At 40.9% G+C, this 23,826-nt stretch overlaps 1 protein-coding gene across 2 annotated transcripts in view; it reads left to right on the forward strand.

The window, feature by feature from the left end:
* The first annotated feature begins 2,186 nt into the window (after positions 1 to 2,186).
* Positions 2,187 to 23,826, forward strand: part of timm50 (translocase of inner mitochondrial membrane 50 homolog (S. cerevisiae)) — a 55,486-nt gene continuing 33,846 nt past the window's right edge. The window contains exons 1-4 of one of the 2 annotated variants that reach the window (XM_044202677.1): positions 2,187 to 2,523; positions 4,754 to 4,910; positions 8,590 to 8,621; positions 18,172 to 18,193. In XM_044202677.1, coding sequence (XP_044058612.1) covers positions 2,311 to 2,523; positions 4,754 to 4,910; positions 8,590 to 8,621; positions 18,172 to 18,193 — 424 coding nt within the window. In that variant the 5' untranslated portion in view covers positions 2,187 to 2,310. Of the gene's footprint in view, positions 2,524 to 4,753; positions 4,911 to 6,576; positions 7,461 to 8,589; positions 8,622 to 18,171; positions 18,194 to 23,826 lie in introns of those variants that run through there. The other variant, XM_044202678.1, reaches the window with a different exon arrangement.

Genomic DNA, 23,826 nt, shown 5'->3' on the forward strand with positions numbered 1-23,826 from the left:
GTGACAAACTCACTGAAAATTATAACCCGACTCTGCAGTTCGTCTCCGCTCTACCGAGCGTTTGAGCATCTTTCAGCTCATTGTTTTGGTTTCCCGCCTGCAACTTTACTGTTTTGTCGTTTCCAGCAGCAGGCAACTATTTTCACCCAACAAGCTCTGATAAATCCCCTGTGCACCACCTGCCCAGCACCAAACAGCAGACAGACACAGTTAGAGACTAGCTGCTGAAGAAAGTGGAACATTCAGCAGCTAAAGAGCCAGATAGTTTTCTCAGGAGTTATGGGGAGACCGAACCAGAGCTAAAAGGAGAGTAAGTAAGTATTGAGACATTTCAATGGACATTCATTTGGTGGACACAAACACTGCTCCAAACGAATGCTAATAGCTCTACATATCTGTTGGATGTGTAAATAAGAAACTGTTTGCTAACAAGTCATGTCATGTCAGTGTTGTGTTTACAGCTGGTTTCTGCCTCTCTCAAGTGGCAAAAAAGTTATTGTAGTTTTAACCACAGCTCAGCTGCCATGTGCAGATATTATAGAAAGAAAGGATTTCAAAAACGTTGGCATTAAATGTTAAAAAATGCTGTCATTTGGCTTTGCAGAATGGACCTAAATAAACGTCCTTGTCTGGTGATAGGACTGAGTCTGACTGATCAGAATCAGATCAGAAAATGCTTATATGGGTTGTTTTGGAAGGCATTGACAAATGACCTATTTTGTAGCTTAGATCAGGGGATTTGTTGTAAAAAGCTAAGAGAGGCAGCCGTCTCTTCTGGATGTCAGGCATGTGCAGAATTATGTGAAACAACCGGAAAAACCAGACTAGACCCTGATGTAGCCTCAGTTATGGGAAGCACTGCCTCTCAGTACCACTCCTGTTTTTATCATCAGTTTGAAATCCTTACTTTTCATCAATAGACACACAGCTGAGTTCAGGGGAGTCCGTTCTCTTCAGCTGGATCCTGATAAAGAGAGGAAAACTATTTTCTTTTGTGTTTTTATGTTTTCAGTTTAATAACCTGTCTGATCACAAATTGAAGCCTTATTCTGTTTTAACCTGCTGTCTTACTGTAGTATTATTTGTGCTATGTACTATTTTCCACCTTTGCAATCAATAATAATGGTTTGAAAGAACCACATGTGCATATATAATATGATTTTAATTTGAGATGTGAAATGGTGTTTGTCATGTTATGTGGCCAGTCCGACGAAGCAATGGGCAAAATGCCATAACATGTTGCAGAATCGCTTGGGGTTGATACGTGCACAAGTCATCTAAATGTGGCTGCAATTGCACAATGCATTAATAGTTATGGAAATTACTACCAAATACACCCACAGAAAATTGGGAGAAAATGGTATGGCATAATTCATAAACTAATTGATAACATTTTTTTCTGATTTTCTGGATCTAAATTTGGTAACTATTTAGATGAAAGTGTAATAAAATCTGTTCTGGTGGGTCACACAGCTCACAAGTTATGTGCCAAAATGTAAATGAGTGCATAGGTAATGTACATAAACTAACTTATTACATTACAGTGTTTATTCCTGCACTCCTTGTAAACCTGTAAAACTTGTCTTAGCCGTGTACGTTAATGTGCATCTTCCTGAAAATTGTTCTTGGCACTATGTGTAAGTACACTGAGAGTCAAAATCCTTGTAACATAAAGGCCAAGTACCCTTAGCTGTATTACAGTGTATTATATTTTGATTTGCACATCTCTTATTTCTTACTAGAAATAATTGTCTTGTTGCAGACGTATTTTATTATTATTATTTCTATTTAGTGCTTCTATTCCTGTGTGCACTGACGTGACAGTGAGCAGCTGTAATGAAAGAGTTTCCCCTCAGGGATCAATAAAGTATTTCTGATTCTGATTGTGATTCTGAAAGCTGATTCTGGCAATATAACAAAACATATGCTATTGTATTTTGTAATACATTGTTTTATTCTTACAGAAAGTTCCCGTTTTTACATATATTTCCTGTATTAATATTTCAAGCTATTACGTTTGATTAATTATTTTGTTCTGACACTTTTTTTTTTTAATACAAGTGATTTGATTGACCAGACTTTGGGCATTTTGCCATCAACCATCATGGCAGTTTTGTGTCGCATTCGAAGGTCAGACTCACTCTTGCTTCTGATTGGACGGGACGCTCTACTGCCCGCCCTCCTCCCTCTCCATGTGGCCTCTCGCTGCTCTGAGCGCGCCTCCAGCCTGCCACTCAAACCGGCCCGAGCCAATCGGGTGCTTTTGTCCTTTTCGGATACGTTCGCCGGCAGCTAGTGCGACTATCCAACATGTCGGCTACGTCTGTGCTCCCCATGTGTGTCCGAGCGAGCCGGGGCCTACTGAGGGTCAGGAGCGGGGCGGTGGGTGCCTCTTCCCCGGCTGTGGTGGACATCATCCGGACTCTGTCCACGGACAAGCCGCCGGCCGGGACGGGCAGCGCGACGGGCGGACTGGCTCAGGCTATCCTCCAGGAGAGACTCCAGCAGCAGCAGCAGAATCAGGTGAGGCAGCTAGTCTGCTTATGTGCGCTCGATTTGTATCAGCAGTCAGCAATGTTGGCGGGGAGAGCGAATACACTTTGCAACCCGTGGCTTCGGACATAAAACCCCGCCCACGCGAGTTGCCCGTGTAGATCAAATCGGAGCCACTTCTCTGACATTTCCAACCTGAGGGGGCTGAAAGCTAGCTTACATCTAAATATTAAACTGACAGGCAGGGAGTGACAGACTGTATTGATTATCTGCTGTGTGTCAACTGTCACGACAGGTGTCAACTTCAGAAATGTCTGTTTTCTGCTCCACACTGCGCGTGCCCCTCAGTCTTCTGAATGAATGAACCTGAGATTAGGGTAGCTAACAGCTTAGCTGCTCGATGTTAGCATGCATGCGTTTTTTTTTTTTTTTACTGGGACTGGTAGGTTGACTGTCTCTCTGTAACGCCTGTAAGTTACAACAATTAGTTTAACAGTCATTACCTGAGCCCAGTCGGTACATTTTCCATCAAAATAGTCCATTAATGTGTGTGTGTGCTGTCTTACTCTGGCTAGCTATGACAGTTAGCATGTAGTTAGCTTCGGCTCAATTCGTTAATGCCTGCCGTTGAGGTTCCTTCTTGTATCAGCTCTTCACACACACACACACACACACACACACACACACACACACACACACACACACTGAGCTAACTGTGTCTGACAACGCTTATTTTTTATCTGTAGGAGCCTTTAGATAAACAGTGTTAGCAGCCAAGGTTTGTTTGGTTTGAAGGTCAGAACAGACAACCGCCCCCTCCCTCCCTTCAGTTCAACCTTCCCCCGAAACCGAAATCTGTAACACACACACACACACACACACACACCTGTGACAGCCTGGCATCGCAGGCTGCAGGTGACTGAGGTGTTGCTAAAACAGTGGATTTTTAGGGTAAATTACTGTTTTACTCCCCCTACCTTACAGACTAAACACTGGGGGGGAAAACACTGACAGAAAACACTGACCTAGATATTTCTGTTTCACAATAAAAAAAGAGCCACAAAATTACACCAGACTGACTTTTAACTTGAGCAATTGATTAGCGGACTGGTAAAATACTAAGTCCATCAGAGTTCAAGCACTTTCACGCAGCCGTTCAAGAGCTGTCCACCTTACTCACCCAAGAGGGTTACTTTTTCCATTGTATTATATTTGTTCTCAAAGAACATACATTGTTTTTACTGCAATTGAATTAAAGGATGGATGTACTGAGGTCAACATCAGTTAGTTAGTGTTATCCATAAAGAGGAAGAGATTTGAATATGCTGAAAACTAAGGTTGAAATAGTACAGAATTCGCTGTGAAACCTTTTACCCACTAAGGATGAAAGATTGTATTTGCTAAAGAATATCTTGAAAAGTTGGCTGTAATATTATTATATGTTTTGTATTCATGAGCATTTATATTTCTCCTGTAAACTCCTGTATGCACTAGGAGTGAATATTGTTTTTGTGCTTTTAAAAAGATGAAGGTAATGTTGTAAAATCTAAAATGAACAAAACTGATGATGGACTGTATGTAAGGAATCCTGATAAAGATAAGATGGCTCCTTATCCAAATAGAGGGTCAAAGGACAGAAGGTGTCATATGCTGTGCAGATTGTTCAGCCCCTTGAGACAAATTTGTGATATTGGGCAATAAATAAAATTGCTTTGACAATCATTTGGTGAATAGACTATGCTGCACTGGAGGAGAGTCGTGCGACATGTTTTAATTCTGATGAGCTTGTTGCATTGAAGCTCACACAGGTCTGCGCCTCACTGTGTTTGTTAAGAATAGAAAAATATTGAGTGACATTTTTGGTTATTGTGACTCCCTCCCTCTCTTAATCATTTGATTAAAAATACCAGAAATCGTCTGCTTACAAGCAGTTATTTGGTGTTTTTAACTCGCAGGTTTTTCACTGTTGGTATTACTAAACAAAGAAATTCAAGACATCACTTTGTGCTTTGGGAACTTTTTATTGGATCTATTATATATGTTTTTACATTTTATAGACTAAAGGTTAAGTTGTTAATCTCAAAATAACAGAGATTAATCTCTAATGCAACTAATCATTAGTTACAGCCCTACTAGCAACGGTAAGGTGATGATCTGATTGACTGAACCACTGTAATCAGGTCCATGATCGACCTTACAGTTATGCTCTGTTGTTATAGACATTACTGATGGTCAAATTTTTGTTTTTGTGTTGGTCCAGGGCCAGGCTCCTCCTGAGGGAGGTGAGGGCGAGAGGGAGGGAGAACAGGCAGAGGACAAGAAGCAGAAGGAGAACACCGCCTACGCTAAGAAGATGGTGCTGCGGCTGGCGGGACTCATGGGACTTGGTGGGACGGTCGGCATGGTCTACTTATTCGGTGAGTGTGGAAACGTTGAGTGTCTGCTGTCCTTCAAAATCTGCAGAAAGGGTCATTTTAATCTTAAACCTGGCAGTTACGCATAACAACTCACCAGGCAGAAGTCTCCAATCTGATTTATTTATTTTTTGCCAGAAAAACAGTCCAAAAAACTACAAATATTTAGGTATTGTAATCTCAGGTGCACTCATTTTGTCATTTAGACCTTGAATTTGTGCAAACAAAGGCGTCACTGCAGGTCAGTTAAACGCTCGGCCATCACACTGTCAGTTTCTCTGAAGGAGTTTTATGAAGGAAACAGGTTTTTTCTGCATCCCACACTGACATATTGCATATTCACCACTTAATTGAGTCCAGAACAGACCTTGAAACGGGTTCCAGAGTAAGTGCTAATGTACACAAACTTAAGTCAGGTTCGTATGTTTTTTCAGGGTCTGCAGAAGTTCTGACATAATTTGTCCATTAATCGATCAGGCAACCAACAAAAATTGTATTTGTAATCCATTCTAATTATAGAAAGTCATTTATGACAGCTTTTCTTTAATCTGTGTCACAGATTGCGTTTTCTATGTTTAGTGCAAAATTAGAAAATGAATCAACAACAATTGTGATTATCAATTAATTAAGTAACTTCATTAGTTGCAGTCCTAGTTCTCAGTCAGAACAGCCCACAGTGAGATGTGTGGATTATCCTGAGTGACTGGGATTTTGCTTAAACGTCAGTACTTGATTATCCCCTCTGTTGTATGTGCGGCTTCAGAAGTCTCAGAGGTGGAGGTTTCCCGTAGAGCTTAAATTATTAGTCTGTTAATCAATTAGACGATCGACAGAAAATGAGTCAGCAACTGTTTCGATAATCTATTAATCCTAAAGAGATTTGAAAGCAGAAATGCCAAACGTTGGCTAGTTCAGTTTCAGTTTTTGTGATAGTAAATTGAATATCTGTGTGTTAAAGTAGGGCTGCAACTAACAGTTATTTTCATGGTTTATTCTGCTGTTGATTTCCTCAATTAACTGAATAATAGTTTGGACTATAAAAGTCAGAAAACAGCGAAAAATGTCCATCACAGTTTCCCAGAGCCCAAAGTGACGTCTTCACACGTCTCGTCCCAAAAGACCCAAAGAGATTCAGTTTACAGTGATATGAAACGGACAAAAGCAGCAGATCCTCCTCGCAGTGGAGAAATTGGAGCCGGAGAATCGTTTGTGCTTTTGCTTAGAAAAAAAAAACTGTTTTATTTAATTTATTTTCTGTGACGAAACAATTCATCCAGATCCTATTTGAAGACGGGCTCTTGGAAATTGTAGTGGGCACCATCGCTCATTTCTGACATTTTATAGACCAAACAATTAATTAATTAATTGCTTGATTGAGAAAATAGAGATTAATTGTTAATCAAAATAAGTATTAATTGCTGCCCTCCTGCCAGATAAAACTATTTGCATGGCTAAAGAGCCCCCCCACCCTCTCCATCAGTGAGGGGAAGAAGATGTTGTAAACGCTGGGTGTGATTGGTTTATCGCTCTCAGCTTCCTGTTTGGAGGGACAGCCCACAGATGGGTGGAGCTAGCAGCTGTCAGTCGGAGGCTTGTCTTCAGAGAAGAGTCAAAGTGAGAACAATAAAGAGGCTGAATTCATCAGGTAGAAAATACATGTGTGAGTCATGAGTGAAATTCAGGTTTCCAGTGAAGTTTGAACCCGCTGGTTTGGTTTCGAGTCGGCGGCAATGTGACAAAGTGTCTGTTTAGATTTAGATTTGAACTTCTTGTGAGGCAGAGCAGCCAGTATCTAAGATTTCTGGAGTTTGACTTTTAATCGAAGACGACTTGAAGGAATTCTCAGGAAGTTTTCTTGACTAAACAGCAGTCAGGAAGTGATCAGGAAGTGGCGTTCAGCAGTCAGTCAAAGGCAGTCGCCACCAGCAGGGACCGAGTGAACCGACTGTTTCATCTGCCGGGTTCATCAAGTCACCGGTGCTTTTATTTTTTGATCTTTTCAGTGACCCTGAAGTTTTCATTTTCATTCTGGGACGCAGCCACGTTCGGAGTTCCCTGCTCTCGTCCTCTTCTTATTTGCTGTTTCTCTGTGTGATTTCCGAAGTTAACGGAGGAACAGACGGTATTAGCAGATATTGATGAAGCACTTGGCACTGTTTTCCATCCTGATTCGTCCGACCTCACTGTCTGCAGAGGAGTGGGCGACGGCACGATGGACGGAGCGGACAGAAGATGGATATATATCTTTTTATTTTTATAATTTCAGAAACTGCTTTGGATGCTTTTGGAAGAGCGAGATCCCACTTATTTCTTTTGGAGATTTACTATCTTTTTAACTGTCGCTTTCTCCCACTTTTTCCTCATCTCATCCGTATCATGGAATAATTCTGTTGTACATTTGGAATAGTGAATCGGCATATGCTCTCTGCAATTTGGAATTTAATCGTGTCTCTGCCATGTGGATTAGCCCTTTAAAATATTCTGGATTAAAACCCGGAAATACCTGGAAAATATGCATGTCTGCATCTTTCTCTGGGGTTTCCCTGCAGATAGGTTTGTGAAATACTTTTGTTCTTTTCTGTCGTCGCGAGATCTGGGTGACATGCAGATAATATTTGCAGGTGTGGTTGAGTTTGAAGTTTAGTCTCTCCTCTTTCATGCAGGCTCTTAAAACTGTGATAAAACTGCAGAAATACGAATGAAGCTTAAATAAAGAGAGGTGGAAATGTTTTTTTGCTGAGTTGGTCTTAGTTTTCGGGAAAAGTATGGAAAAACATCAGCTGTGTCTTGTAAGTTTGACGGCATGTTTTTTGTGTCTTTATTGGGGCTGTAACTGATGATTATTTCATTATTGATTAATCTATTGACTATTTTTTTCCCCCATTAATCGTTAATTAACATTTCAATAAAATAGTTTTAACATTTTAATCAAAAGTTCTGGAAACCCAAAACCAAGAGAGTACGTTACAATGAGCAGAAAATCCTCAGCTGCAACTAGAAAATATTTGACGTGTTTTCTTGTTTAAACGACTTAAACAATTAATGAACTGTTGCCAGTTAATTTTCTGTCGAGCGACTAATCGATTCATCAGCTAATAGTTTTAGCTCTCGTCTTTAGTCGGACTAAGTATCGTTTGAAAACTTTGAGCACTAGTGCCGATACAATGCTGGAGTTACAGTGCTGATACCAAAACAATTCTTCTTTTGATGCCTTACTCTGAGAAGTGTGAACATGTTTTTCTACAAAACCCTTTTTTCATTTAACACGAGAAGCGTCAGATGTTTCTGCTCATTTTTAACTGTAACACAAGCAGCCAAACAAGAACTGTGCTTAATGAAATATATTTAAAATTGGTCAAATTTTGAATTAATTCAGGAGCTCTGATCTAAGAATAAGTAATTTAGTTTGAGTTGATGACAGCTGTCAGTACGTGTGCTATGGAGACATTTTGATTGGTACGAAGGAAAGTTTTGAAGTTCCAACAAACTCAATGAAAAATAATGAATATTTATCACCATATGACTCCACTAATTGGTCTACAAACAAGTTTGAACTTGTGTGTAAAACCCTGAATATTATTTTCTTAACAGGTTACAAGTTTGTCTTTTTCCTGTGAAGCAAATTTCAAAGAAACCGTTTTCGAACAGGTGATAAACTGTTGTGTTTCTCTCTTTTTTTTAGGCACCAATTCAGTGGATGAACAAGGAAACCGGGTAAGTTTTATTGTCTCACACACACACACTTCCTCCAGGTGTGATTCTGCACACATCACCAACAGTACCTGTCAGTGCCTGTGTTTTAAGGTGATGGTGGTTTAAATGCTTGTGTCCACACAGTGAAGACACATTTACCCGTCCGTTCAGGCTGAAATGGGATATTCACCAGAGCCGATGCTGACGTGGTGGTTTGTGTCGGCACACTTTAGCACGCTGCTGTGAATTTCACCTGCCTTTTTTCTTCCCATCGCTTCGTTTTGATGTGTGGCGGTGTTTCGCTCACCTCACAGGTAGCAGATCCTCTTCCTGTTGTATAGGATGCTGTAAAGGACACACATCACAGGTGGCTGTGACGTGTGTCTGTCTGTCAGAGGTGTGAATGTGGGAAGACGATCGAGGTAGCAGTCAGAGGTGTGAGCGTGGGAAAGGAAGGAGCACACTTATCTCACCTTCACCATCCTCTGTTGTTCATTGTTCTGCTGTAATACACGGGGCAGCACACTCGGCACGTAGCTGCGACGTCATGTTCGTCTGAGCTGTGAGTTTGGGAAAGTCAGGAGCATCAAAGAGCCCAATTATCCCACTTCCACACACTAATGACCATCACTTCCAGTCCTCTGAAGTACCACTGACTGATATACCAGTGCTACTGAAAGGAACAAATGCTCGTCAAACTGAGTGCACAATCAAATGAATTATTTTACAGAAGTAAAATCTGACCCAAGTTAGACCAAATGTCCTCTGCAGACTGAAATGACTGGAGACTGGAGAGACTGGAATATCAAAAACTAAGACAGGACGTCTTAAAGAAACTGAAGTCAAGAACGTGGTTTTATTATCAATATCAAAACTACTGCACTCATTTCATCAAGATTTTGATGTTTGTTGTCTGAAGATTCCTATATTCAGATAACAGCTGACTTGAGGTCTCAGGTTTTCTGTGGTCCCAGTCTCAGAGGGCAGCTCTCTGCTGTTGGAGGTGTTGGTCTGGGAAGACGGGCTTCAAAGGGCACACTTCTCTCACATTAGGATCCTTTTGTTGGTACCAAAGAGCCAAACGTCTCAGGAAGGCTTCCTGCTAAGCGGTCTTTGTCATTGTGACTTTGAAGCTGTCGGCCCGAGAAAGAAGAGTCGTCCAGAGATAACTGATTTTATTTATTTTTTTGCTCAACCTGCTACAGCAAAAAGCAGAAGAATTACCTCAGTAACGTCGTGGTCAACAAGATGAGTTTCTTATCCAAAACAATGTCCTTCAAACTCTTATGGGCACGAGGATCCAGATTTTGACATTTGATAACCAGCGTGATAAACCATCATGACATTCATAACCCTACGATCATATTTGGTTATTTCTTGGTAAAATCCTAATTGATATGAACATCAGAGAAGGTGACTTGATCCAAGTCCAGATTCATAACTTTTAGCAAAAGTTGCAGGGAATCAGATTGGTCAATAAAATGCAGGTTTTAAGAGTCTCCAGAACAATCTTTCGCCCGGACTTGTTTGTAATTTGGCAGTTGTTTGTTAGTCTGTTCGGGGCCAAATGATCCCAGCTGCGATGTGTGACGAGATGTGGGAAAGATGAGCTCCGTTCACTTCCTTACAGCCGGGGAGGATTGCTCCTCTGACCTGGACATCCTGTCGGGAGCATCGCGCTCCCATCAGACGACACACTTCTCATGTCAGCGTGGCGGCTGTCTTGTGCCGCTCATCAGGGCCTTCAAAAGGCACACTTATCTCACCTCCTCATCCTCGGACTCTCTCTCGCCTCGGACATTTGCTAAACAGGACGACGGCGTGTGCTAGTGCTGTCTGGGGAAATTTAGTTTACTTCGAAGAACACGCTTCACAGGACACCGTCAGTGCCAGGAGAGAGTGTGTGTGTTTACTTTTCACAGGAAAAGACCTTGTTGGTCACTAAAGTACACTTTTGGCATCACCTCTCTGCTGTTTGGAGCAGTTTACATTAAAGTACAGGTGAAACGATAAGTCAGTTAATTGATCAGTTAAGCACAGGGCTGCAACTAATGATTATTTTCATTATTGGTTAATCAGCTTATTATTCCCTCAAGTTATTGTTTAGTCTATAAAATGTAGTGTAAATTGTCAAGGTGACATCTCCAGATATCTTGTCTTGTCCAACCAACAGTCCAAAACCCAGAAATATTCACTTTACTACCACAAGAACAAAAACAGCAATTTTTCACCTTTTTTTAAAAAAAAATTCTGTAAAAAAATGCCTTAAATGATTAAACAATTATTGAAATTGTTGCTGTTTCATTTTCTGTCAATAGATCAACCATCTAATCATTTTAGCTCTTGTTGAGCGTCAGAGAATTATTCAAAAACGTCTTTGATAATTGAATAATGTGTTTATTTATTAAGCACAAATACCTGCAGCTTCTCCAGTCAGAGTTTGAAGACGCTGCCATGAAAAGATTAACTGACGATGAGAATGATCAGCAGTTGCAGCCCGTTAGGCTTTAACAGTGCAATCAATATGTACAGTGGCTTGCAAAAGTATTCATACCCCTTGAACGTAAATGTATTTTATTGGGATTTCATGTGATAGACCAACACAAAGTGGTGCATAATTGTGAAGTGGAAGGAAAATTATACATGGTTTTCAAATTTTTTTACAAATAAAACTGTGACAAAGTGTGGCGTGCAAAAGTATTCAGCCCCCTTTACTCTGATACCCCTAAATAAAATCCAGTGTAACCAATTGCCTTCAGAAGTCACCTAATTAGTAAATAGAGTCCACCTGGGTGTGATCTAATCTCAGTCTAAATACAGCTGTTCTGTGAAGGCTTCAGAGGAGAACAAACAGCACCATGAAGCCCAACGAACACACCACACAGGTCAGGGATAAAGTTGTGGTGAAGTTTAAAACAGGGCTAGGTTATTTAAAAAAATATCCCAAGCTTTGAACATCTCGCGGAGCACTGTTCAATCCATCATCCGAAAATGGAAAGAGCGTGGCACAACTGCAAACCTACCGAGAAATGGCCGTCCACCTGAACTTACAGGCCGGGCAAGGAGAGCGTTGATCAGAGAAGCAGCCGAGAGGCCCACGGTCACTCTGGAGGAGCTGCGGAGATCCACAGCTCAGGTGGAAGAATCTGTCCACAGGACAACTATTAGTCGTGCACTCCACAAATCCGGCCTTTATGGAAGAGTGGCAAGAAGAAAGCCATTGTTGGGGAAAAAGCCATAAGGAGTCCCGTTTGTGGTTTGCCAAAAGCCATGTGGGGGACACAGCAAACATGTGGAAGAAGGTGCTCTGGTCAGATGAGACCAAAATTGAAGTTTTGGGCCAAAAAGCAAGATGCTATGTGTGGCGGGAAACTAACAGTGGCACATCACCCTGAACACACCATCCCCACCGTGAAACATGGGCGTGGCAGCATCATGCTGTGGGGATGCTTTTCTTCAGCAGGGACGGGGAAGCCGGTCAGAGTTGATGGGAAGATGGATGGAGCCAAATGTAGGACAATGTCAGAAAACCTGTTAGTCAGCGAAAGACTTGAGGAAGAAAACCTGTTAGTCTTTGGAGACCAACACACAACAAGACTTGAGACTGGGGCGGAGGACAATGACCCTAAACACACAGCCAGAGCTACAATGGCATGGTTTAGATCAAAGCATATTCATGTGTTAGAATGGCCCGGTCAAAGTCCAGACCTCAATCCCGCTGAGAATCTGTGGCGAGGCTTGAACATTGCAGTTCACAGACGCTCTCCATCCAGTTTTACTGAGCTTGAGTTATTTTGCAAAGAAGAATGGGCAGAAATGTCAGTCTCCAGGTGTGCAAAGCTGGTAGAGACATACCCCCAAAAGACCTGCACCTGTAACTGCAGAGAAAGGTGCTTCTACAAAGTATTGATTTAGGAGGGCTGAATACTTTTGCACGCCACACCTTTCAGAGTTTTATTTGTAAAAAATTTTGAAAACCATGTATAATTTTCCTTCCAGTTCACAATTATGCGCCACTTTGTGTTGGTCTTTCACATGAAATCCCAATAAAATACACTTACGTTTGTGGTTGTAACGTGAAAAAGTGTGGAAAAGTTAAATGGGTATGAATACTTCTGCAAGCCACTGTAAAAATGGAGGTTTGCTGAGTTTTGTTAGTGATGATCTCCACGGTGCTGTTAGTGTCTTTGCCTGATGTTGGCTGTGGTTTTTCAGGGACAGGTGAGGGTTTTTATCCTGGCTGAGCTTCGGGTCGCAGTATAGAAGATTAGCTTTTTATTAAACTCAACAGAGCGCTGGAATCGTTTCATGTCTTGTCTTTGTCGCTTTATTACGTTTCTTATCTTTGGACAGACAGCAGTTGTGTTTAGACTTACACATATTACAAAGAATGAGCAATAAAATGTCTTTCATTTATTTGGAGTCTCTGGACAGGAGACTGAGATTAATCAGGTAACGCGTCTTACTGTATTACCTAGAGGTCAGAGGTCACCTGCACAACAGTAATACTCCATTCAGACCGACGCAGTGATGCATAGTTTTTTATTTTTTTATTTTTTCCTCATCTGTGTTGCGTTGCGATGATGCAACAGCCAATCACGGCCCATAACAGGTTGTTGTTTTTGAAATTCAAGCAGAATTCAGCGACGTTTGAACTCTTTGACTTGCAGTTTGCATTTCAGCCACAAAGTCTGCGTGTTTGGGGTGCTTCTTCCACAAAAACACTTGTTTTCTGGACTCTCTTCTGCAGCACCATCATTTTGTGTTAATAAGATAAATAACCCATTTCATGATGAATGTTAGGCCAGGATAAGATGTGTAATTGCTGTGAAATCAGTGCTCTTAAACAAAGTGTTAGTAAGTGTTTTTAGAGTTCTCTTCTGAAGTTTTGTGAGGATGCGGGAACCAGGACTTTCCTTCCCGTTCTCGCACATTATAAACCGTCTGGCTGTATCCTGTCTAGCCAACAGGCAGACTGAATCACTTCAAAGCCGAGGCACACTTCTCCCACCTTCCTCCCCAGAAGGCACATGTCTCAGCTCTGTCTCAGCTATGGGAAGAAGCTCTTCAAAGGACACACTTCTCATCAGCGTAACATCTTATTGGGTTGCAGCGTCTGTCAGGAGGCTGTGAGGTGAAAGGACGGGAAATTAGGGCACACTTCTCTCATCTTGCGTTACATCTTGAGGGAATGCCACAATCTCAGTACAGCCTCGATGCCATCAGAAGATTTTTCTAATTGTTTGATTCCTTCATCAGACATAATGCAACCTGAAATTCCATTTCCAAAAGCCTTTGCGCCTAGTTGTGCATTTTTCACTCCACGCGTGATGAATATGTGAAATATGCCGATTATTTTCTCAGTTAATTGATTAATAGCTTGGGTGAGAGAGAGCCTCAGAAAACAGTGGAAAATGCCTCTAAGTGTCACTAACAGCGATGTAAGACGAGGAAAAGCAGCCAATTCTCCCATTCGAGAAGCTGGAACTGTCAAATGTTTATTTTTGATTGAAGAATTCATCGATTATCAAAATAGTTGGAGATTCATTTTCTGTCAATCGATTAATCAACTAATCGTTGCAGCTCTAAATGTGTATATAATGTGTTAAATTCACACGTTTTTTGTAAGTAGAAATGGGCAATATGTACAAATCCTGTCACAGTATACATAACTTTATATTGTGTATATTATATGTTTCTGAACTAATGTAATGCAAACATCCAGCAAAGTAAACTGTCATCAAAACCTTGTTTTCAGTGCTGAAGGGCCAGAGGTGGGACTGAGGGAAGGAAGAGTCGTTTAACCAGATCAGACTCCGCTCGGCTAAACCGCTTGACTAAATTTTTTTATATGTTTTACAATAGTTGACGCGCAGCTGCGAACCCTGCAGGATCGGTGATACAAAGATGTTCATGTATGCTAACAGAAACAGGTTTTCCCCAACGTCCCTGGATACTTTTATTGAGGATCTGCGTTTAGTTATTTTATCAGGTCTTGTTATAGCGATACGTTTTAGGGAAGAATTTGGCAGATGATGCTGTTGAATCAGTAGTATTGTGGCATGGTATGATATATAGTTTATGGTAGTTTTCTTCTACTACTTTAGATTCTTGAATCAAAATTCTTGTTCGTGTCTTAAGTCATGTCACGCGGCTCTCTGTGGGAGGTTCTGTTGAGACCGCACACTTATCTCACCTTCCTGTCCAAACGTAGGGCTTTTTCCTGTCCTTCAGTGGACACTACATGTGTCACAACTGGACGTTTGTTCTCCTCCTTTTCTTCTTCAAAGTGCACACTTGTGTCAGCGAGGTGTGACAAAGTGTGCCGGCCGCCATGCTGCTGCTGCTGCAATCAACGTGTTTTATCTGGTGGTGGTTGGTTGGTGCACAGTAAGAAAGATGATTATTAAATCATGCAGAGACAGAGCTTTTGTCTAAGTGGAGAATATGATCTAAAAGTAAACTTGAAGAGGACAAACTTTTTAAGAACTTCAGTAGAAAGAATGTGTTTTTCTGATGTTGGATGAACTAAATGATGGAGAACATCAAATGTAACTCTGACATTTGAGTATTATGCTTTAGACTGTACTGTGTCCTTGGGAGTGTTTTGTTTTTGTAACTCTATTAAGATATTAAGATATAATTTAAGATATTAGTTAAACTGTATTTTATATTCTGTGCTATTACATGCAAGAAACTCCAACTAAAGAAAGAAGTATCCTTGAGCAAGACACTGAAACCCAAAATTGCTCCCAGTGGTCAGGTCAGCAGCTTGCCTAGTTGTGTGTGTGTGTGTTTGGATTAAAGCGCTATATAAATGCAGCCATATTTCCCCAAAAGAAATAAAATGTTCACAGCAGCAGCGATCACTGATGTGATGATATACTGAAGATCTTTCAGTCTGAATTCCACATCAGGAAAAACTTACTGATGCAAAACTTTGGTTTAGTTTGTGTTTCCAGATCTCCGCTAACAGTGGTTTTGTTACTGATACAAATGATGGACTAAACCATCAAAACAAGCCCCAAGTTATAAAAAGATGAATTGTCCCTTAACTTATGTTTTCTAGTTGTCATCAGCTTGCTTTGGAAGAGCACAGAGATTTTCCATGTGACAAAAAAGTCAATACAGTAACGTACTGTGTTATTTTGTCTGCAGGCATTAGTAATATGCTGGTGCCAAGAATCAATATATTTATACAACAAATCAGTTCTTTATACGTATTTGACTCCTGTGTGTGGCACTTTATAAGACAGTTTATGCTTGATAGTAAAGTTCCCTTCACACTAAAATCAGAGGAAACAGAGAGACAATGATGCATTCAGTGTTTTTTCATACAGTCCCAACGGCTGTGAGTGGTATATTGGAACATGCATAATAAATAATGAAAATATTGTCTTTGTGACAGAGCAGCGTCGCCTCTTCACCTCAGATAAATAAAATATACCCGGTATACAGTCTCTGATTATTTCCTGGTTTTTGAAATATTTTATCATAAGTGTATATATTTTTCTTTTTCAGTTGCAGATATTATGTATCGCAGATGATGGTCCTGTGTAAATCCCATATGGCAGAATCACCTGTGTTGAACCATAGCAAACGTAACATTGCAATAGTGTGTATTTTACTTTGTCGTCAGACTGTTTGGTGTGTGGGAAGCTGCTCCCCTCCTGCTCTCCCAGGCTGCAGCTCTGCAGTCGTACCGAGGTGTCGATGAGGCTTAACGGCCTGATTCACACCTCGCTCCACCCAACAAGCAGCAGCTGACCTCTGCCCCTGACGTCAATTCACCCCCGTATGTTAGCATCTGGCTCCCTTCTAGGGACTTATTGTCACACTGCTGTCAGTTTCATGAGAGGAGGTTCGTCCTTCCCCGTCTTTCCCACAGACCCCTTCAGGAGAATTACAGTCACTGATATTTGATGAATTAAATTAAAATAGCGTTTCAACCTCAGGAGCCTACTTCCAGTCTTGGTTCCTGAGTAGCACTGTCTGATGGTGAACGCCACACAGGCCTTAAGGCTGCAAAAATGTGTGTGCATGGTAACTTTGGATGGGTGATGATTTTTGCTTTGCTGACTAAAAATGAGTAAATTACAAAGAAAGAAAGAAAAAACTTTCAGCACATCCTCCATTTTGCAGACAGACTTAGTGACCTCTTTATTTTATTATTTAATGCCTCTCCACCTCGCCTCTCCGTTTATAAAGGACCCAACAGGTGAAATAATGGAAATCCCATCAGACCGTTCACCAGCCATAGTGTCGCCATGTTTTCTGTGAAGTGGGTGAATTCTAAGCCAAGTTTTATTTCATTTTTATCAAGTACAGAAATGCAGACTAAATGGTGGAGTATTTGCTTTGTACAACCTTAATTTGATCAAAGTTAAAATTACAGGCTCTGCACACCCACTCCGGTGTTTTCTGCCTAATTAGACTTGATGATAAAGGTCTTTGGTAGTAATTGTATGTACTTAATGTTTTGTCAAGTTTGTAACACATTTTAAACCAACCATTTAAAAAAAGGAAGGAATGATAGAGGCCGTAACGTGTGCGTCAGTCAGACCGTCTGTACACGCCCTCTCAGCCCTTACAAGAGGTCTAATCAGGCAAAAAAACCACCTTGGCGGGTTTACCGTGAGTTTGTATGGCCTTTAAAGGTGGTCCGAAACCCTCCTATGGACTGAACGTGAAGTTGCACGTGTGCTGCATGGCCACCAGGTGGAGTCCTGCACCTGAGCTGAGTCCCAGAGTCCCGACCAACCCTGCACTGCTCCCTCTCCTCCTTACTCCTCCTCCTCTTCGCCTATCTTCTTATCTGTTCTTCTCTTCCTTCTCCATCCATGTTTCTCCTTCTCTCTCTGCCTCCTCCTTGCTCTTTCTTTCCCTCTTCCTCCTGCTTCCTCTTCTTCTTTTCTTCCTCCTTCATACTTTTTTACTACTTCTCCTCCTGATTTTGTCTTCCTTATTCTCCCGATACATCTCATTCCACTTCTCCTTCTTCATGTCCTACTTTTTTCAGCTTTGCTCTCCTTTCCCTTTTTCTGTTCTTTTCTTTCTCCATTTCCCTCTCTTCTCCTGCATCTCCTTTTTATTCTGTTTCCCTTCTAACATTTGTATTTTTCTCCTGTCATCATCTCTTTTCTTTCTTTCTTATTCTTCTTCTTTTCTGTCTTTTTCCGTTTAATTGCATCTCCTTCTTGTCCTCCTCCTCCTCCTTCCTCCTTCCCTGCTCCACCAAAAATAATTGAGTTTATTAGGGCTGCGACTAATGATTATTTTCATTATCCCTTAATCTGACAGTTATGTTCTTGATTTATCTCTGAATGGCTTGTTCTCTAAAACGTGTCGGCCTGATAAACCCCCATGCTGCCCTCCAGCCTCTTTGATTTCTCTCGTGGGGAACGACACGTGTGTCTGCAATCGCAAAGTGATTGATTTGTTGCGTTTTGCCTTCACACGCACTGATTGGTGCTGATGTGATGCTGACCCGTTCACTGTGATGATTGATTGATGTGACTGATTATTAGCCACCTTTTTAATCATTTTTCTCATCTTTCTGCCTCCCTGACAGATTCCAGATGAGTTCGACAGAGGTGAGTGCGAACACACATCGCTGATGCTTGGTGTGTGTGTGTGTGTGTGTGTGTGTGTGTGTGTGTGTGTGTGTGTGTGTGTGTGCACACGCAGAACTTCCCGTTTTATTTATTCATAACTTCACTCTGTGTTTTCACGACTTTAAACGACAGGCCGTTACACTCGGATCAGAATGAAATCAAATCTGACTTGTTATGTGGATGTGTTGGTCTCCAAAGTTTCGACAGCTCTTACGTTGCTTCCAGGGCGTGACCTTTTTGGCACGTTCGTGTCTGAATTTACAATTTTATTTAGTTTTTCTGTTATCTGTGTCATGTTTTTAGTCTCTAACATGTTGCTGCCAAGATTTTCAGTCTCAATAAGGCTTACTCAGTTGGTTTTAACTTATATTCTGCAGAAAGAGATGAGCAGAGTAACAAGACAATCACATCTTGTTTTGTACCAACTAATTCTTTTCAGTGCGTTTCTCAAAAAAATGTTTTTGAATCGGTGCTAAAACAGCAAGATGAGTTAATAAATCTGCATGTTTGCGCTATTTTCTGACTTTCTATAAACCAAACAACAAATCGATTGTTCGAGAAAACGACCTGCAGACGAATCGATACTGAAGTGAATTGTTAGTTGAAGATATCACTCTGGTTGTTGCAAGCTGACAAGTTCTTCAGTCAGATTAAATGTTTGAAGGAGACTCAGTCAAACACCCAGCAGCAGATTGCAGCCTTTTTTTCAGTATAATGAAGGGTGTGTGTGTGTGTGTGTGTGTGTGTCTTCTTGTATTCACCCTGCCTCCGTCCAGATGAGTCCTCCTCCATCTTCTACTGAACATGTGTGTTTTTATTGACACCCTGGCAGCGACGTGTGTGTTGGTGTCAGTGTTTGTTTGAATGATGGATCACTCCACAGAGCCTCAGTGGCACTGCCAACTGCTCTCACTGTATGTGTGTGTGTGTGTGTGTGTGTGTGTGTGTGTGTGTGTGTGTGTGTGTACCAACCATCCATATGCCCCTGTCCCATCATTCATCCCCCCAAACTGCCCATCTTACTGTCCAAAAACACCAAACACACACACATGCATTTACATTCTGGTTATTTACCCAGAGACAGAGCAGCTGACTGAGCTCCAAACCAACAGGACAGAGGTCAGAGGTCACTCATAATATAAGCACAATAATGTCATTCACTCCGCGAAACACTTGGAAAAGTCCCAGAAAACAGCAAACGGAAAGCCATCAGATTCCAAAGAACTTTGTCAGTCACATCGTGTTGGAAAGTTTCCTCTTGTTCCACAAAATGTGTTCAACAAACTTTTTTTTTTTTTTTGCACAAAACTGACTTCATCAAACAATAGTTGTGACTAAATCTCTATGTAAAATATCATCCCTGACAGAAAAAGAGGAACATTAAATGGAATTTGAAAATAAAAACTTTAACAATCTCTGTTTTCGTTGATGAAAAAGAGGAGACAAAATTACATAAACTTGTTTTTCCCAAACAATCACGTAATTCAAATCTCCTTCCCGTCATTGGATGGCTGCACAGGCTGCATTCTTAATCATACCTATATATATATATATATATATATACCTTATTATTTATATTATATTTATTTATTATTTGTTATTTTGTGGCCAATCTTCAGTACCAGTTCTTTTAGCCTAAAATCAGTCGGATGAAATTTAACCAGCAAGCAGTTTGCTAGAGTTTGACATCCATGGTCTTGACTGAAACAATACTAAACAATACTAAGCACTGACTAAAATTAAGAAGGGTGAAGTGGACTAAATATGACTAAAACTCACAGACTCGATGATGATCTCAGGGCTAAGACTAAATCTAAGAATAGCTGACAAAATCTCAACACCGCTTTTCTCTGATGTGGGTCAGAAATAAAGTGAAACAAACACACGGCCTTTTAAAATAGATTTAATGTACGACATCGGCACAAAATCCGCAGTCAATGATGAGTGGGATTTTTCCATCAACACGGATTCTTGCGAGAATGAGTTCAGGTGACGTAGACTAATGCCGCTGACTATGGCAAACGAATGCTTCTGGGGTTTCGGATCGATCTGATCGCCTGCTGATCAATATCTCTGTCTCCCAGAGGTGCACTCTGTCTCCTGCCTGCACGTATCCCTCCTCCTGTATCTATCCCTCCATCTCTCTATCCATCATAAAACACTCCCCGAGGTCCACTTTGTCCTACAAAACTCCATCTCTTCTCCCCTCTCTCTGTGACTTTTCATCCTCCTCTCTGTCTCTGTTTGTCTGTCCGTCTGTCTCAGTCTCGGTCCTGGTTTCCGGCTCCCCGAGGTCCACAGCTCGCAAAGCTAATGTGTTGTTTACAGCCGGCAGCTTGTTGTTTTCACTAACGCTGGTGTTTTTAGACTAAAACTAAAACTGCAAAAAAAGTGAATGAAGTCTGGTCAGGACAGACAGACTGGAGAGGGCGGATGGATGGATGTGTAGATGAATAGATGGACAGAAGGATGGTTGGACGGATGGATTGATTCATGAACAGAAGGAGGGATGTGGGCGCAGGCAGGACCGGGCCTCCGGGACACTGAGGTATTGACGAAGGGATTATTGGTATCAGCAGGCAATCGGAATTCATTTAACAGGCGAGTTCTGTCCCGGCAGATCGACCTGATGTAAACCTCACATCTGTCTCTCTCACACTCTCTCTCACACACACACACACACACACACACACACACACACACACACACACACACACATTCCTGTATATGCACCAAAGTGAGGTCCAAATAAATTCACATGGGAGGTGAGGACCACCCTTTCTGCTATACTTGGAGACAAATTAATGCTGGATTTCAGCACTAGGTGGCTCCCTGACTCCAGTTTCCACCTCAGCTTCTTTAAACAGACAAATAATTTTTAAAGCATTTTCCCACTGAAGTGAGGACCTTTTCATGGGGGCGCTATTGGGTTCGTTTCAGAACAGACTAGTTTAACTACCTTCTGTCTTTAGCTTGTAGTTATTCTTTCCTACCATTTTATGTTTTAGTACAGACAAATAATTTAATAAATCATTCTTGAAGTGTTCTAAAATTAATGTTGTGACCATTGATTAGACTGCTGTACAAAAATACAGATACAGTACTTTTAAAACACAATTACTGCTTTACCAAAGTGAACCAAACTTTAGCAATAAACATCAGTATCATACAACTTCCAAAAAGCTGCAATGAATGCCATCTCCAGTGTACACAACTAGATTTATTTTGATTTGTTAACTGAGACACAACAAATTTGCATAAAATTGAAATACTCAATTAAAGTACAAGTACCTTGAATTTAAACTATATCTGCAAGTACAGTACTAGAGCATAAGACGGTGTAGTCCCTCATTCGTCCCAGAGTGTTCCTAGCAGAGAAAAGGTTTCAGTCGTAGTCATCTAGACACTGTTTTCCAGAATCAAGACGTTTGGCTCCCATCCGGAAGTCATTCTCACCAGTGACATCCACAATTGAGAATGACTTCCGGATGAGAGCCAAACGCCTTGATTCTGAAAACAGTGTCTAGATGACTACGACTGAAACCTTTCTACGATAGTACTAGAGCATATGTGCTTAGTTACATTCCACAACCAAACAGCATTAGAAAACTAACAATGTTCAAATATGCCAACAACTGGCTCAACCAGACATTGAAAGTAGAACATTGAATTATAATGCAAAATGACGTCTTCAGAACTGAAGTTTCCGTGACAGCGATCTTCGATTAAGAGTCACAATTGTGTTATATGAAAAGTTTTTAACATCCTTCCAGGATCTTTGATCCAAGGATTTCTCGTGTTATGCATTTGATGCAGTTCTCTTTACCTGGAACCCGCCGTAATGCCATAAACTTTCCCAACTGTTTGCTGACAGCAGTCCTCTCTGCTTCACTCCATGGCCTCTACAGATGACAGAAAAAATGTAGATTCTTTAACATTCAGTACTTAGACCACAATGTAGATTTCTTGACTCGGCTCATGCACAGCTTGACTTTGCACTGTACAATAAACTGTCCTAATGAAAGCCATTTAACTCACCATCCATATCTGAAGTCCCATCCCCAGCTGCAGGATGTAGTTAGAAAGTGAGTTTATTTTTAAACAGGCTGCGCTTAGTCTGAACGTGTTTAACAGTATTTCACTGACTGTGTTTAAATTCACTACATTTGTTGAAGTAGCTGAAATAAAGCTGAATGCTGTTGATCCAAGAAGATTTCAAAATTGTAAATCTACTGTATTTTAACATCAATGCCTTTTCAAGAGCCAACAAACCCTTTTTACTGGATCAGATGGTGAGCTGACAGTCTTGTCTCTCTGTCTTTGAGCAATATATTGTTTAAACCCTCAACTCTATTTTCCAGCTGCTGGCCCCTGTACTCTGTCCCCATCAGATTAAAGCTGAACTAATATATTTAAAATGTAAAGTAGACTACAGCACAACGCACAGTCAGATTCCACCACTTCATCACAATTAAGGAAACCTAAGTCTGGTAAACGAATTAATGGACAACACTGAATAAAACTTTATTGTGTTAACTTAATGACACTTTTCCCGCTCTGACTCAGGATGACTTTTTTAAAGCTAAACGTGCACAGTCTGCATATACATGCATTAATATCTCTACGCCAACTGGATAAAAATGGAGACTCTGCCTTTTTTTATACCTGTTGCCATGGTGAAACATAAACTATAGGCCAACGCCACACGTGAAGATTATAAGATAGCAGTGTTATTTTGACCGGCTGTCAGAGTTTCAGCAGTTTGATTGAATTTTGCATCTTCTTGACCTGCTGTTAGTTAGTAGTTGGCTTTTCTTTTTTTTTTTTTTTAAATCACTGATAAATGGAAATAGATTGTATGGACCCAGTAGTAGACCGACTTGGCATTACTGTTATGAGATGAGGCAAGACTGGAAGTTCACTACACATTTTTGAGGACATTGCTAGGTTTATCATAGCCATTTAAAAATGGCTTTTGTGCGCCCAGGTCATAAAGGAGCATTTGGCCATATGCAGAGGACAGCAAACCTCTCTTCATCGTGTAATTTTCCTCGTTGGTATGACTAATATGTCAGTTTCTAGAAACCGATTAGACACGGTTCTCTATAGGTACTGGTGACGGCATCTCACCAGTGCGAGCAACACTTTTCACTTGCCCGTAGCAGCACTCTGGACTGTATTTACATCATAAGATAACTGAAACCAAACTATTGTGCACAAAACTATCATCTACATCTATCAGCTGCCACAAAGCCACCTGTGCTTAGTGCACTCATTCAGAGGCTGTAATAACTATTTATTTAGTCTGGACGTTAGTTTAGTTTTGGATGGAATATTTACCATTTTGATAAGTTTGGCATTAAATGAGCCTATTATTTTGAGATACTAGGGAAAGGTATTGATTCTTTTTTTTAAGACAAAAGGTTCCCAGGACAACCTTTTTAATACAATTAAATATCCTTCCTAACCCAATAATTTTCGTGACAGTCCCTAACTTACCCTCCATATCTGAGTCCCCATCCTCACTGCCCTGGTCATATCTGTTTTTCGGGAGAAGAAGTCAGAACCTCCATCTGAAAAACAATAGCAAACAGAAAGTGACACCTCATACT

This window comes from Siniperca chuatsi, linkage group LG7 (genome assembly GCF_020085105.1).
Source record: "Siniperca chuatsi isolate FFG_IHB_CAS linkage group LG7, ASM2008510v1, whole genome shotgun sequence".
Taxonomy (NCBI): domain Eukaryota; kingdom Metazoa; phylum Chordata; class Actinopteri; order Centrarchiformes; family Sinipercidae; genus Siniperca; species Siniperca chuatsi.